General features: G+C 49.1%; 1 protein-coding gene across 1 annotated transcript; it reads right to left on the bottom strand.

Moving 5' to 3' along the window:
* Positions 1–9,593: 9,593 nt before the first annotated feature.
* Positions 9,594–13,599, bottom strand: Irx6 (iroquois homeobox 6). Its single transcript, XM_051195153.1, has 5 exons — positions 13,555–13,599; positions 12,314–12,562; positions 11,566–11,675; positions 11,099–11,406; positions 9,594–10,336 (listed from the first exon to the last, which is right to left on the bottom strand). The coding sequence occupies exons 1-5, from the start codon at positions 13,597–13,599 to the stop codon at positions 9,594–9,596; spliced, it is 1,455 nt and encodes a 484-aa protein (XP_051051110.1).
* Positions 13,600–15,245: the final 1,646 nt, after the last annotated feature.

The raw sequence follows: 15,245 nt of genomic DNA, 5'->3' as shown, positions 1-15,245 counted from the left end.
GTGAGCCAGTTCCCTCAGTGACATCCATCTTCATGTCCTATTTCATGTCCTGGCTTCCTCTCTGCTGCTCTCCTACTGATGTCTTTGCCTTGCTTCTCTCTTTGTGAAAGTCTCTGGTTCACACTCTGCAATGCTCCTTCCTGTGGGATCCTCACTTGCTACTCTGTTCCAGCTTCAAAGATGAAGCTACACGCCAACCTGCTGCAGCAACAGAAAGGGAAGGTTGCGGCATTCCTGGAAAGACCCAGGAGATGAATAGTCAAGAACTAGATAAGATGGCTAACTCCCAGGACTAGATCAAGGTCCATGGGAGCAGGCTTGGGTTAAGAGAGAACCCTAGGAAGGCGGTCCTGCTGAGAGGAGGCCTGGGTGGTAGGGAATAAAGAGTCACACCGAGCAATGCTTGGTCAGTGTCTGTCAATACACGCTCAGATTCCAGCATCAGGAGAATGGCCACTCAGAGGCAGAGTTAAGACCACACTGTCTGGACTAGACCAGGTCATATCAGGGCAAGAGCATGGGTGGCAATCAGCGGTGACTTGTCACTTCCCCTGGGAGCCCAAACTAACCTGAAAAAGTTAGTAGCAGGCATTTGCTGATTTTGTGCGTTAGTTCTGAGGCAAATACACACTATTGACAAGGTAATTTCTAGTCTTATTCAGTTTTACCTTGGAAGAAACGGAAGCTCAAGAAAGACTCAAGAGTCCATCAAGGCTCAGGGATTTATGTAGGAGGTAGTAGATGACTTCAGGGAAGCAGAGTTTTATTGACACAACAGGGCAGAAATACATGTGAACTCACTAAGACCGACAGCATGAACAAAATCCCTGCATGGAAGGGAGAAGTAGGCACCGTTTCCCACCTCTTTCCAAGAAGCTATTCTCAGCCGATAGCTGCTGGGAGAAGGAAAAATCAATTTTCTTCAGTGGAGTGACATTGAATGTATCACCCATGCACCAGGAAAGACCCCATGATCAGGAGTAGTCAGCCAGCAGAACTCCATGGGTGGTGTTTTGGTGTGTGTGTGTGTGTCTGTCTGTCTGTCTGTCTATATGTCTGTCTGTCTTACTGCCTTTTTTCTGTTTTTGAGAGAGAGAAAGAACATGAACTTGGTGAATAGGAGGTGAGAAAGAGGATCTGGAAGGAGTAGGAGGAGGGAAAAGGGAAAGATCAAACTATATTGTATGAAATTCTCTGAGAATCAATAAAGCATTATTAAGACAGGAAGAAAGGAAGGAAGGAAAGAAAGAAAGGAAGAAAGAAAGAAAAAATGAACAAAAGGAAAGAAGGAAGGAAGAAATGAAGAAAGAAAGAAAGAAAGAAAGGAAGAAACCAAGCAAGCAATTGAAGGGCTTGCTCCCCATCACCTAGGACTACATGGTTGTGAGGCAGGAACAGGAACCCATCCTGGTATGTGTCCTCATTCACATGCTCACACCTCCAAGCTCACAGTCATTGGAGTGTGTTAGGGTGAGCTGGTTCTGAGTGGAGGGTGAACATGAATAGGAAGATGCCATGAAACATGACCATATAAACATATTTAACTATGCAAATTGAGCCCCCTCCCCCTTAAAAAACTGAGTAAAAAATAGCACAAGTTTGCATACAGCTGAAATCTTGAAAGTGAAATGAAAAGTGGCCGGATCTGGTAACCTCTGAAATGTGCACAGAGGCCACAAGAAACAGGAGATACCTAGAGAACAATGGGGAGTAAAAAATGTCCCCTGCTGTAGGCCAAGTAAGTCTCCATATGCAGCAGTATTCTGACCTTGCATGGTGCTGCCAATGTCAATAGCTGTTGTCCCTAGTCGATGGGTCGCCCGTTTGCTACTTAGAGAGTCTCTTTATGCACTTAAAAGGCATCATTAGTACCAAGTGGCTATTAAAACAGTCTTGCTGTTCAGAATGATTTTCTGAAGCAAATGCAGAGGAAACGTGTTGAGGGTTGAGTCATTATCTGTGACCACAGAAGGACTGACCATGAGCAGTTGGTGCCATTAATCTCTCTAAGGGGAAGTATGAGCAATTCATAAAACCTGCTTGGTGAGGTTTCTCCCTAAATGGACACCCAAGCAAATGACCCCATGCCTTTGCTCTAGGTAAGAGGGACACATTTGGCTGAGACATCCACTTGGCATAATGAATGGTGGGGACACAGGAGAGACTCCAGGCATTGGTAGGGACGGCTGGAATACAGGAGTTGGGAAAGCTGTCACAGCTGCTCTCTGCTTGAATGCTGACCAAAGGTCAGACACAGTCCTGGTACTTTACATATTATCTGTTTGATCCTCACAGCAGTCCTGGGAAGAAACTGAGATCCAGAGAGGTGAGGTGACTTGCCTGAGGTTACACAGACAGTAAATGACAAGCCCAAGTTGCCTGGTATTAAAAGCTGTGCTCTTGGAACAAAAGGGATAGTTGAGTTAGGAAAGAGCTTGCCACGACAAGGACCTCAGTCCCATCCCTTGTGTCCATGTAAACAGCCAGGTATGGCAGAGTGTGATGTCAGTGCTGAGGGAATAAGACAGAGATGGACTCCAGGGCTCACTGGCCAGCCAGCCTAGCCTACTTAGTGAGCTCCGGGTCTCACTGACAGACCCTATCTCAAGAAGTAAGGTACATGGCTCTTGAGGAATGACACCCAAAGTTGATCTTTGACCACTGCATAGGTACACACCGGCATGCACACATAGCTGTGCTCTTAATCTTGCTATAGAGTGTGACTCTGGAGTGAACCCTGCCTCCTGACTGTCCCTACCTGTGTTCCCTTTCTTTCTATTTCTGCGGATTTTAAGCCAGGGTCGGGTGTATGCAAGGCAAGAACTCTACCACTGAGTTACATCTCCAGACTCCTCTGCCCTTTTTTGCATTGGCTTTGGGGGGCACACACACCAGAATTTCTGCTGCAGTTCTGTCGTGTCCTGGTGGTTGAATCTTGGACAAAGGACTCATTCAAGAGTCTTCACTCTCGGGGAAGAGGGTGATCTCAAAATCATGTGATGCTTGAAAGCACATTTTTGCTCTCTGGTGCCACACCCAGGGGACAGACCCAGGCAAGCCAGGTCAGATGTGGATGTAGCAGGATCGCTGACTTAACTAGACTGTGTGTGCCAGGGACAGCTGGTTCACGGAGCATCTTCCTAACCATACTGGGTTCTGGGTTAAAGTCTAATGAGGACTGATGTTTGTGTCCCCTAAATTTACCTGCTGAATCTCACGTATGACAATATTTGGTGACAAAACCTATGAAGAGATGACAAAGTTAAATGAAGTCACAGGACCTGATATTATAGGACTTTGTCCCTGTAAAAAGAGCAAAGGGAGCAGGGCCACTTCTCTATATGAGTGTAATGAGAAGCAATATTTGCAAGCCAGGATGAGAGCCTACAGGAAGGGAATCAGTTGTCTGGTCCCTTGATTTTGGACTTTCCTGATTGAAGAGCTATGAGAAAGCAAACCACTATTGTCCACAGCACCATTGTATGGATTATGTTGGCTTGCTGCATGGGAGAGCTGAGTCGGGAAAGACATTCAAATCTCAGCTTTCACTGATACTACCTAGTGATGGAATTTTGGTAAAGATGGTTACTTTGCTACTCTTGCCATGAATTGGTAGTATCAAACTCCCCTCCTCTTGGATAGCTTGACCTACAGGATGCAGTGGAAATGATGTTCAGGGACTTCTGAGACTGGGCCCTGCAGCTTTAGGCAAGGTCACTGGGGGCTGTTACTATAGAAACTCAGCTGCCATCAGGTGAGGAGCTGTGAACAGGGTAGGACCTGAGCCCTACTTGAACCTGACTTTTAGTGAGTAGAGGACCTCACACCACATCTGCCCCATACACATTTAGAAAATGCTGGGTCTGGGGAAAAGGGAACAGCCTGGTTATAGTTTCCTAATTCTGAAAGTTGGCTGTATGCTAGAATCACTGAGGCACTCTGAAAAACACAACGGGACCACACCTCTGCACATACTGCCTAAGGGGGGTATTTCTATTAACATTATAATGAAGAATAAACAAAACAAATACCCCATGGATGCCTTCATGCACCATCAAGGTTGAGAACTATATGCTCATTATTATGATCATGGCCCATTCCATTGTTCCAGACACATATCCTTAAACTTGAAAAGAATCCTGCTTGGAATTGGGAGATGGTCCACCTGAGGAACATCCGATGGGGGAAGACAATCCCCAATGATACTCTTCCTTATCTGTTGCTATGACAAAATACCTGAGTCAGTACCCTGCCTCTTACAAAGCCACAAATGCCACCTTGGTACACTACCCACTTAGTTAAGTACTGAGTTAAAGTACTTAATTTGAAGTACTTTTCACAGGCTTCCAATTACCACTCTTAAATTAGGGGGACCCATTTTCAAGTCTTCTTTTTAGATGTATTTGTTTGTTTATGTGAGTATGAATGCATATGCGTAGGGGATGGTGCATGATCATAGAGGCCAGAAGAGGGCGATATGTATACTCTTCCCTCACTCTCTGCCAATTCCTTTGAGTTAGGGTCTTTCCTGGAACCTGGGCCTCAGTGTTTTCCTTCTAGACTGGGAGCTAGTAAACTTCAGTCATCTTCCTGTTTCTACCCCTTCAGAGCTCAGGTCACAGGTATGCACTGAAATGCCAGACTTGTTATGTGGGAGCTGGGATCTAAATTCCAGTCCCCATAACTGCATGGCAAATGTCCTGAACTTCTAAGCCATCTCTCCAGCTCCAAGGCATCAGTTTTTAATACATAAATTTTGGGGGCACATTCACACCACAGCAATGCTCTGTAATAATACAGATTAATTCGCTAAAGTATAAATATCACCACTGGTGATATGGGATGTGTGCAACATTACATGGAGTAATGTTTATGCTTGAATTTTAACTAAGATATCAATTGTATAGAATATACTTACAGGAACTATGTAGCATTTTGGTACAGTATGCACTGTTTCTGTCCTATCCATCACCTTAATCATTTACGTCTTTTTGTTTTAAATTTAACTATTTGTAAATATACAATTAATTACTGTTAAGCATAGTTACCCTACTGTGCCTTTAACAATCTCCTTTCCATCTCCCCCTCCCCCTCCCCATGTCTCTCCCAGGCTCTGTAACTAGGATTCTGTCCTTTAATTCTAAGATTGTAGATTTGAGAGAGATACTTGAATATTTGTGTTTTGCTGTCTATATAATTTGAGTTTCAAAGAATAAAATGATGCAGATAGGATGGTCCTCTACTACATCATTGGGAGATGCCCAGTAGGACTCGTGTCCTATTCTGACCCCTGATTAAAGGCATCATAGCCAACATGCAAGAGGAATGCATGTAAAGTCACAGAAAAAGAAATCACCAGAAGTTCTAAGACAAATCTTGAAGGCATATAAGAAGCAATCTAGTCCAAGAAGAAAGAATGTTCTAGTACAGGGTGTGAACTAGATAGGTCAGGAAACAGGTGGGGTATTAGCCTGACCCTCACCTTGGTGCTGGGGAGGAATTGATTGACTCTAGACTAACAGCATGTGTCCTATGACTAGGTGCTAAGCTTAGAGTCTGGCTACTTGTGTCTCAGCCACCAAGATCACATTACCTGTGGCATTTATCAGATGGGTACATATCCTACCCCACTACAGCCTGTGTGAATCTCCAGTTATAGGCTGATTTTGACTCATACTGGCCAGTGCTATCTGAGACAGCAGGATCTAGAGAGGTGTAAACAGTGGGGTAGATAAAGGTTGCTCCCTCTCAGGATGCCTTGGTCCGGGATGAACCAGAGCCCTTTCCAACTGGACATTCCCGAGGAAAAAGGAGGGCAACCTTTCCCAGAGCACAAAATAATATGTTCATAGACTCTCTAAAACACATGCTTTCAGTAACTGAATAAAAGAAACATAAAGTGATAAAACACCCTTACAGGAGAGTCTTGTGGTTAAAGAATCCATCTTACTAAGATCCTGACTTCTTTACCTACCTGGATGCCTGATCTAGATCTATATAACCTCCATCAGCCCATTTCCTGATTCATTAGATCAGCATACTGATAGGCAGAATGTTGTTTTTTCCCAGTGTGGTAATATATATAAATGAATCCACACATTTAAAGAAGGTGGTAAGATTGTTTGTGCCCAACTCTAAATGTACATGCTGAAACCTACCCCCCAATATGATGACATTGAAAGTGACTAAGTACTGATATTAGTGCTCCTCCTCAAGTCCTGAATCCATTAGAGATCTTACCAAGAAGACCCTCCAGAGAAACTTCTCTTCTACCATGTGGGGATACAATGAAATGTGCTGCCTAGAAACCTAAGAAACAGTTCTTGCTGGTGCCTGGGCTTGAACTCTCCAGACTTCAGAACTGTGAGAAGTAAATTTCTATTGTTCACCAGTCCCCTAGCCCATAGTGTTGTTATAATAGACACAAGACACTGAACCTAGCACATAATAGGGGCCCAAGACGTTCTACCTAACAAGGTGACATAATTTCAGGTTATGTAAATATAGGTACATACATGTGCATGTAAACACCAAGTCACCTGGTGAGTTCAGTGCTCATCTAGTGATACCTGGCACATGAAGGACTACAGGGAAGGAGACCCTGGCCTCCTATACAATTTCCACTGTCCTCTGCAGGTTAGCCCCTGGTGCCACCCAAAAAAGCAAAGGGCACTTTAGCCATCTATGAACCTTGGGGGGTCTAAGATCACACTGTGGGATGGACAGTTACTCTGAAGAACTTTAAACAATGGCCAGCTGTCGGTGGATATCAGCAGGCTCCAGCCCTCTACCCCCATTGCATTTAATCAAAGAGTATTCAAAATATGATTCTGGGAGATTATAGTGGAGATTTGCAGGAGGCTCTCAGTGTAGGCAGAGGTAGTGGGAACAGATTGTGGCTGGGGCCTGAGGCTGGGATAATCACAGGCTCAGACGTGCCATTCTCAGGCCTTGGGGTTCACCATCAGCTCTGGAAAAGACCTTGAGTATTGGTAGGAAGACCAGCAAATCTCATGCCTGCCTCTCCCCCTCCCCTTTCCCAGCAATCGCTGTGGAGAAGAATCTGGTTTCCACCTGGGTTTAGCTGGCTTTCCTCTGCAGTTTGGGCTTCAGTGGCTGGTTTCCTAATGCTGACTTAATGTGAAATGCCCCCCTCCCTCCAAATGACTAGACCCTACAAAGTGTATCAAAAGCCTCTGTGTCAGTCTTCTGGTTGGGGTTGTGTGTCTACCTGGACCAAGAAGGGGGCATGGTGGAGAGCGCCTTGAAAGAAACCTTCAGCTAATGCTCTTTATTACAAGCGTTAATCCTGCAAAGCCGACTGGAAATAATGTTTATCTTTTCGCAGTTTAATTTTCCGGACCCTAAGCCTCAGGTCAGCAAGGGCGACTGCAAAGTCCCTGGAGAAGCTAGGGTGGAAGGTGGGGGGTGGGGTGGGACAGGACCAGCTGTTGCCCAAAAGCCAAACACAGTGGGGGGAGGTCTCCCAAAGGAGATGGGGGTGGACACCAAAGGAGGGCTTTGGGCTGCAGCAGGAAGCTAGGACCAATCAAACTGCAGTTTGAGATGTTTTCTTATTGCCTCCTTAGGCTTCAGTTTCCTCATCTGAGGAGACACTAGTCTTGTCATTCTTGGTCTTTAAAGATGCACCCTACCCCAAAAGGTTTTAGTTTTCTATAGTCCCCCTCATGTCCAAACCTCATTTCTCTCCGGATCTTCCAAAGGCCTTAAAATCGGATGCTTCTGCTACCCCCCCCCCCCAGTCTGGAAGGCATCAACCAACAGGGGCTGGTCTCACCGCTGAGTGGTCCAACCCAGAGAAATGAAGTCCTCAATACATACCAACTCTCCTTCCTAGTCCCCATGACTTCCCAGGGCTCCCTCCTAGGCTCTGCCTAGTTCACTGTCTACATTGGAAGCTATGAGTTTGCCCATTGGCTGAAGCTGCATCCTCTGAAGCTGGGATCTGGGCTTCATTCTGACTTTGTTCTGTGGGCATCTTCAAACCTCTCACCCAGCTCCCAACTCCAGACAGACTCATAAAAGGGACAAGAACACAAAACCCCTGCCCTGACCCTGTACTTAAGATTAAACAGAATATATCACTCTGTGGTTTCTACCAATTCCTCAGAACTGCCCTGTTTCACCATTGTGTTCCGGGGAAGCAGTGACCCAAGGGGCTATCAAATTTCCCTTCATGGATCTTAAACACATTACATTTATAATCCCAGTGCCACTAGAAGACAAACACTGCTCCTCAACAAATATCCTGATGTCTTTCTGCTATTCAGCTACTGGTTTGTGCAGTTTGGGGGGTTACTCTGGTCTGGGCATTGTGTGTGGTTTCTTCAGTTTCTGTTTCTGCTATAGAATTCAGGTCCTCAACCCAAGACCCTGTCCCCAGAAGCCTTTGTGATAATTCCATGCCCCACTCATGGTCCACCAAACTTGTCCCAGTGTCCCTGGCATTGATAGGCTGCACACGTTGGGTTCAGCTAGGTTATTTTTGAAGTTATAGCCTGGGAAGGGGAAGGAAACACAGATAGTCTTTAGGGACCATTTCAGCAAGGAAGTTACAAAGCGAGCAGGCTGGGCAGGGGTGGGTGAGCAGGAAGAGATGCTGTTCAGGCCCTCCATCCGGAGAAGGAGGAAGAGAGACTTAGTCAAAGTATACTGAGCATCCATTGAGCTTTCCCCAAGGTGCCCAACATCTCCCCTCCAAGGCTGATTAGGTACATGTCTGCCTGGCCAGCCCCAGCTCTGCATGAAGGGTAGCTGCTAGGATGGTTCTGCGTGTCTGTCTTGGGCAAAGTGAGAACTCCTGGTCCCTGCCAAGGCCTGGTAGCTTCTTCATATGAAGGTGAGTCCAGAAGCAGTCGTTTCCAAAATTAGTCTGTAAACTGCAGCCATTGCGCTAACCTGCTGAGAGAGGAGAGATTGATTAAAACCCGAAGGCCGCTTGGCCATAATTTCTAGAAAATCAGAGGTCAGCTTGTGTCCCACCCCAAGGGAAGCCAAGGTCTAGAGGCAATTTGCTTGTCAGAGGTAATGCTTGGGCAAGTTATGTGTAAATTCACATAACAATGTAACCCAATTTTCTAAGACAAAAGCTAATCCTGAGAGAAATTACTACAAAGACCAGAATCTGACATAAGTAATTGCTGGAGGCTGCCTAGTGCTTAGGGACTGTCCCTTTGTAGTAGTAAAGTTCCCCTTAACCAGGTCCTTGCACATCAGAGGAAGGGGCCATTAAATGTCAGTCTTGCCATGCTAGGGGTCAAACCTTTGAGAGTATCCTGAGGGACAGCCTGGACCTTGGCTTCCAAGTTGTAAAATTCAGGGAATGTCTGCACTGTTGGAATGTTTTAGTAGGCCGGGAGAAACAGCACACTGACCAGTAGTCCATGATATGTACCCCCAGATAGCCCCAAAAGTCCGACCAACTCTAGCACATGCTTAGTACCAGCCAAGCAGACTCCAAGTACTCTCCTAAAAGGGCAGAGACCTTGCAGGGTTGTGTACACAGGGCAAGACTGTTCATCTCTTCAAAGATTATGTGATTTGGGGGTAAATTCTCTCCTTGACATTTATTTTTATGATTTGGTTTTAGATTTGGAGTGTTTAGACTTTAAGAGTATTGTGGATATTCTCTCATCAGACCTGGGGAAGGTGATGGGCTGTTTGTTATCTTTTGGACAGGCACTCCCCAGCGCTTCTGGGGTCCCACTACCTTCAGCTCCAGACGGGTACTGGAAGCGCACTTCAGGCTCCCTCCACCTCGGGCAGGGCGTACAATTCAGTGGCAACCCCTGCAGGGCGAACGTGGAGTTTCCAAAGGCTTTGGCTGCAAGAGAATCCTCTTCAATTGCTGAGTCTCTGGAGACCAGGAATCGCCTGATGGAGATGGGCTGTCTGGGAATCGTGTGGCACTCTGGACTTTGTGCCCTGGGCGGGGTTGAGGGAGCATCTTCGACAGTGCTGGCTGCAGCAGTGTGAGCCAAGGACCAGATTCGGGGTTTCTGGCTGCTTGGGTAGTGAACGATCATTGTGGGGCCACTTGGCTCTGCTGTAATGAAGTCAGCTTCTCCTGATCGCGGGGCCTCAGTAAAGGAGAAGTGAGGTATTACCAGGCTGCCCTCTCTGCTCTCTAAGCGGCTTTCTTGAGCAGCAGTGCAGGGAGCAGGCAGGGACTGTGCGCTTTTCTGAAAACCCGCCAGCCTGCCAGATGCTGAGATCGCTGCCTCATCTTCATCTGCTTCCTCCTCTTCCTCCTCTTCCTCCAAGTCTTCCAGGTCACTCAGTCGCAGCCCCTGGGCCTCCTGGCTGGCAGTAGCAGCTTCTGTAGGAAATCCAGAAAGAGTGAGAAAAGCCTAGTACCCTAGGGAAATGCGCGAGAGGGTCCTGCCCAGAGAAGCTTTTAGCGAGTGGCGCTCAGCACTTCAGCATTGCTCTCGCCACCAGCTGCTCTCCCCAGGACTGACTGCTTGTCCCAGGGGAAGAATTCCCCACATTGCCTTACCCACCCGCCTCTCTGATCTCCTGGACCTGGCTTAGCCAAGAAAAGGCTGCTTTGCACCACTGGAGTCCCTCGGTTATGAAAAGAGGAGGGACACTTTTCTTCCAACTTTAGCACCCACGGGCGACTGGTGTCATGTTATTTAATCCAGCAAATATGCACGTGCGCAGGGCATCGTTTCGACATTCACGAGACGTTTAGAACTACAGCAGCAAAATGTCCGGGGATTTGGGGGTGTAGGGAGTGGGGATGGGGGTGACCTTCTAGAGGGGTAGGCAGGGACAAAGTGCAGCAAATTTTCTTACAGTGATAAGTATTGGAAGCGAGCAAAACCAAACTGGGAAGGGACTTGAGAGCTTGCATGAGGCGGGGAAGTCTTTCTGAGAGGACATTTTGAAGCTGAGAAAAAGCTGGAGCTACACTGTTTCTCTGTGAGGTACTGATGCAAAGGCCCTGTGGTTTGCACTGCATGGGGGGGGGCAAGGATAAATGGAGCGTTAGAAAATCCATAGTAGCACAGGTGGCTTTGGGTCCGATGTTTAAGGAATCTGCCAGGTGGGCTGGTGACTTGTCTGTCTGTACCTTTGGTGTCACCTGTCAGGCAGCCTAGAGAGTCTTCTCCTGTGCTGTCTGCCTTCCTCTCCTCCCCACCTTTGTTCTTGGGCGCCCACGTCATCTTATTCTCTTTCTTGAGGCGCCGGCGTGCATTGGCGAACCAGGTGGACACCTGGGTGAGGGTCATCTTGGTGATGATGGCCAGCATGATCTTCTCGCCCTTGGTGGGGTACGGGTTCTTGCGGTGCTCGTGGAGCCAGGCCTTGAGTGCACTGGTGCTCTCCCTCGTGGCGTTCTTCCTCCGGCCAGCACTGCTCAACTCCACTCCACCATACCTGTGGGCAGATGGGGCTTGGAACCAGGGGCTTGGCCAGAAGAAAGTTCAGGTGCCCAGAAATTTAATTCTGCTCCCGCCCTTCTTCCACCAGGGAGAGGGCAGAGATGGGGGGCTGGATTATAAAAGGAGGCTAGCCACCATGCTCCCCATTTCTCACCTGTCATATTGATACTGCCCCAGAGTTGGCTCATAGGGGTAATAGGTCCCTGGCTGGGTCAGGCTGGGGGTAAAGTTTCCTGCAGGATCCTTAAACTCATACTGAGGATTCTGGTGGGAGAGGAAAAGAGAATCCAGGACTACACAAAAGGATACCCGTACCCTGTAGGATGGACACCCAGACACCACCCCTTGCATTGGCTGTGCAGTGTTGGGCATAGCCATTTAACATTTAATGTGCCTCAGTTTCTCCCTTACTAAGATTGAGACAATAAAGTCATTCATGCTGGTAGAGAACTTGGTAGAGACCTAGGAACAGAATAAGCAGCAACTGAGCATCAGCTACTAAGATGGCTGCAGCTTCTGGATTCCTCACCTCATATACACCCACTGGGAACCCTTCCCAACAGAGTATTCCTGACCCTTGACATGCTTGTGATTTGGGGGTAAGTTATTTGAACTCCTCTATGCCTCAACTATTCACCTGCAAGCCAAGAATAGTGATGATTTAACTACCTTGAAGAATTAAAGGGAATACAAACGTTTTCTAAGCAGTGTGAAATTTTGCAAATTGTAAAGTGGTGTGAACTTGGATTTGTCCTTACTCACTATGCTATTTTCTCAGCACTGTCTGTCCCACATAGATTTTTTTCTGGACAAGGTCACAGCAGGGTTTATCTGTGCTAATTGCCTATACTCCCAAGCCCCAGTGTTCCCTGAGCAGTCCCAGGCCCCACCCCATTACTCACCAGTGTACCACACAATGGGGATGGCTCTGGGCCATAGGGTAGGTAACCAGGGTAGCTCTGGGCAGCTGCATAGGGTGCCCCATAGATGCCCAAGGCAGCACCCAGCTCTGACCGAGCACTGCCCAGCAATCGACTGTCATAGGGTGTACAGCAAAGAGTAGAGGCAGAGGTGGAGACTGAGGCCACATCTGACACTGATCGTGGGGCAGTTTCACAGCAAGTGGCACTGGAACTTGCAGACACTAGAAACTACAAAAAACAGGAAAGGAGTCACTAGAAGTTAAAAATCCAGACACACCATCCACTGGCTCTAGCCAGAGGAGGGTAGGGAGGATGCTTCATGATGCTTATTCTAGTTAACCAAATACTACCAGGTGCAGAAACTCTCTGCTGACTGCTGGCATGAGGATTCTCTGATGGAAACTTACCCAAATTGCTTTTAGGGATGCAACCAGGCCATTGTTAAGTCTCCACAGTCCCAGCCATCTTGTGGAAATAGAACCAAATCCCTACCTCTCCCCAAGGGACTCTACAAAGGCAGTTAGAAGTTAGCCTTCAAAACCATCACCAGAATCGCATTGCTGTCCCCATTGTACTAAAATGGAATCCATTCAAGATCAAAGTAGACTTGTCCAAGATCCCACAGCAGGTCAAAGGTTGACCAGACAGTAAACCATAAATATGTGTGTGAAGAGAGAGAGAGAGAGAGAGAGAGAGAGAGAGAGAGAGAGAGAGAGAGAGAGAGAGAGAATGGAGAATAGTGGTGGGCATCCTCAGAATTCTCCCAGGAAATCCTCAAGACTATACAACACACTGGTTCAGAAAGCGGAGGGATGCAGAAGCGGAGAGCTTAGGCCAGCCCAAGAAAGGTGTGGGATCAGAACTGAAGCTAACAAATGAGCACCGAGTGGTGCCAGTGCTCTAACCTGGAGCTCATTTGTTTTCTACTGATTGTCCATTGGCCACCTCAGGAATCTGTCTGTACAAGGGGAACCGTGACTGCAGGATCCCTCAAATTCCATGCCCCTCTGTGCAGAGACCAAGGTTAGAGTGCCCCGTTTTCAGGTGGCACTCACGAAAGCTCCCAGTCTGGATGTCAGAGGGTGCGGTGGCATATTTCCCTTCTCCCTCTTGGATTCTCTTGGGTCACTGAGAAGTAGTAGCTCAGGGGTCAGAGCGCGCACCGGGCAACACCTCCGCCCCCGCCCCAGTACCCTATCCCCCAGTAAGGGACCACTCACCTGGGATGTGCCACCATAAGGATGTCCAAAGGGCGGGAAGGCCATAGCTGCTGACCTTCTGGGGGTCGCTCTCCCTCTTTCCTTCTGAGTCCCTGGCTCGGCTCAGCTATTCGATGGCCCCAGCCTAGCGGCTTCTGGTTTCCTTACAGGGCTGCAGGTGCTCGGCTCCAGTTCCTTGGCTCGCTAAGAGGGACCAGAGGCAGAGCCAAAGGCAGCAGAGCTGCCGAGCCCTGCTGGTGGGAAGGCACCCCTGCGGCCCGTGGGGTCCTGAAGGAAGAGGGGCCCATCGATTGGCAGAGTTGGGAAGAAGGTGCAGGATGCCAAAGGCGCGCGGTGGCAAGGTGAGGTGCTGCGCGGTGCGGGGCTGTGAGATTCCCAAGTTGTCCCAGTCCAAGGTGGCCAGAGGCTCAATGTGACGTCACGGTAATCCCGGGCCGCCAGAGGGAACCTAGGGCCCCGGGGCCCCGGGCCACCGAGCTTGCCAAGCGCAGCCAGCCCGTGTAAGCGCGCGCACTCTCGGACACTCTTCCTTGCTCCGGGAGGTTTGTGCAACGGGCGAGGAACGTCAAAGACCCTGACCCGCTGCTCACCGCTAGATCCTACCAGCTTTCGCCTCCAGCTCACGCGCGCGCGCGCACACACAAGCACACACACAGACCCTCTCCAAATTTCCCGGGAGAAGTGGGAGATGCGCCTCCCTGCGCGGCGCGCGGGCCCAGGGCGCAGCGTGCTCGCCTCCTCCGCTGCGGCCCCGAGGAGGCGAGAGGCAAGCGGGCGGCGAGGGAAGAGAGAATACAAAAGAAGAGCCCAGAGGAAAGTGGGGGAGTTAGACAAGGGTGGGGGAGAAGAAGGAGGGAGAGGAAAGATGAGGAGTCTGATGGCGGGGGTGGGAGTGGGGGGAGTGGGGTGGGCGAGGGCTAGGCGGAGGCAGAACAGGAGCAGGTGGGGGAAAGCTGTGGCTCCCGGGACCAACCTCCAACCCACCTCTGCCTCTCTGCTGCACCAAAGTTTGTTGGCTCTGCCGGCCTGGAGCTCTTAGGGTTGGACCAGCTCTGGGCAGCTTTGATGGAGCCCATCTTTGTCCTTGGGGACTTGGCTTGGGTCTCAGTTTCCTAAAGCCGTTGGCTAATTCCAACCCTGGCCAGGTCCTTGACCCCAGGGGTGTCTCTGTAGGGGTCTGACCCTGGGCTAGACCGACGAGCGCCCCCTCCAGATCAAGGTGCAGCATCTGTTAGAGAGCTCCCACAGACGTGCCAAGTCTGATCTCTGGCATCTGTAGGCTGCCAGCTAAGAGTCTGGGCCATCTCCTCCAAAGGCCAGGCTTGGCTGCCTCCCGAGCGCCGCCTGCGGTGTCCGCCCAGAGCCTGGAAGAAGGTCGAAGGCAACAAGATCTGGCTGCAGCTGCTGCGCTCCTCTAGGGGTGGCGCTGATGAGCCGCAGTGGAGAGCTCCCGGGGTGCTTTGCCTGGGACACCCAGCTGGGCCCAGTGGTGTTAGAAAACCCTCAGAAGAGCTTGGATTCTCAAGGGTTGGGGCGGGGTTGGGTTGCTCGCCCGTCTCCCTGACTGGGGAAGCCAGTTCTCAAGTGGTACAGATTTTGCACATTTGCAGGCTTAACACCCTTCCAAATACTCTACATGGCATAGATGTCTAAGAGACAGAGGACAGGTCTTAGGCGGCACTGCTGCAGCA

This window comes from Phodopus roborovskii, unplaced genomic scaffold (assembly GCF_943737965.1).
Source record: "Phodopus roborovskii unplaced genomic scaffold, PHOROB, whole genome shotgun sequence".
Lineage (NCBI taxonomy): Eukaryota > Metazoa > Chordata > Mammalia > Rodentia > Cricetidae > Phodopus > Phodopus roborovskii.
The sequence above is the reverse complement of the archived record's forward strand: the minus strand, read 5'-3'. Positions and strand labels throughout refer to the sequence as shown.

Bases quoted from the DNA above. Each gene is read 5' to 3' on its own strand.
- Irx6 (XM_051195153.1), bottom strand. From the start codon at position 13,599: ATGGCCTTCCCGCCCTTTGGACATCCTTATGGTGGCACATCCCAG. The intron at 11,676-12,313 runs GTGAGTAATGGG...CTCTCCCACCAG, and splicing joins CCCCATTGTGTGGTACACTG to AATCCTCAGTATGAGTTTAA. The intron at 11,407-11,565 runs GTGAGAAATGGG...ATCTGCCCACAG, and splicing joins GGGCAGTATCAATATGACAG to GTATGGTGGAGTGGAGTTGA.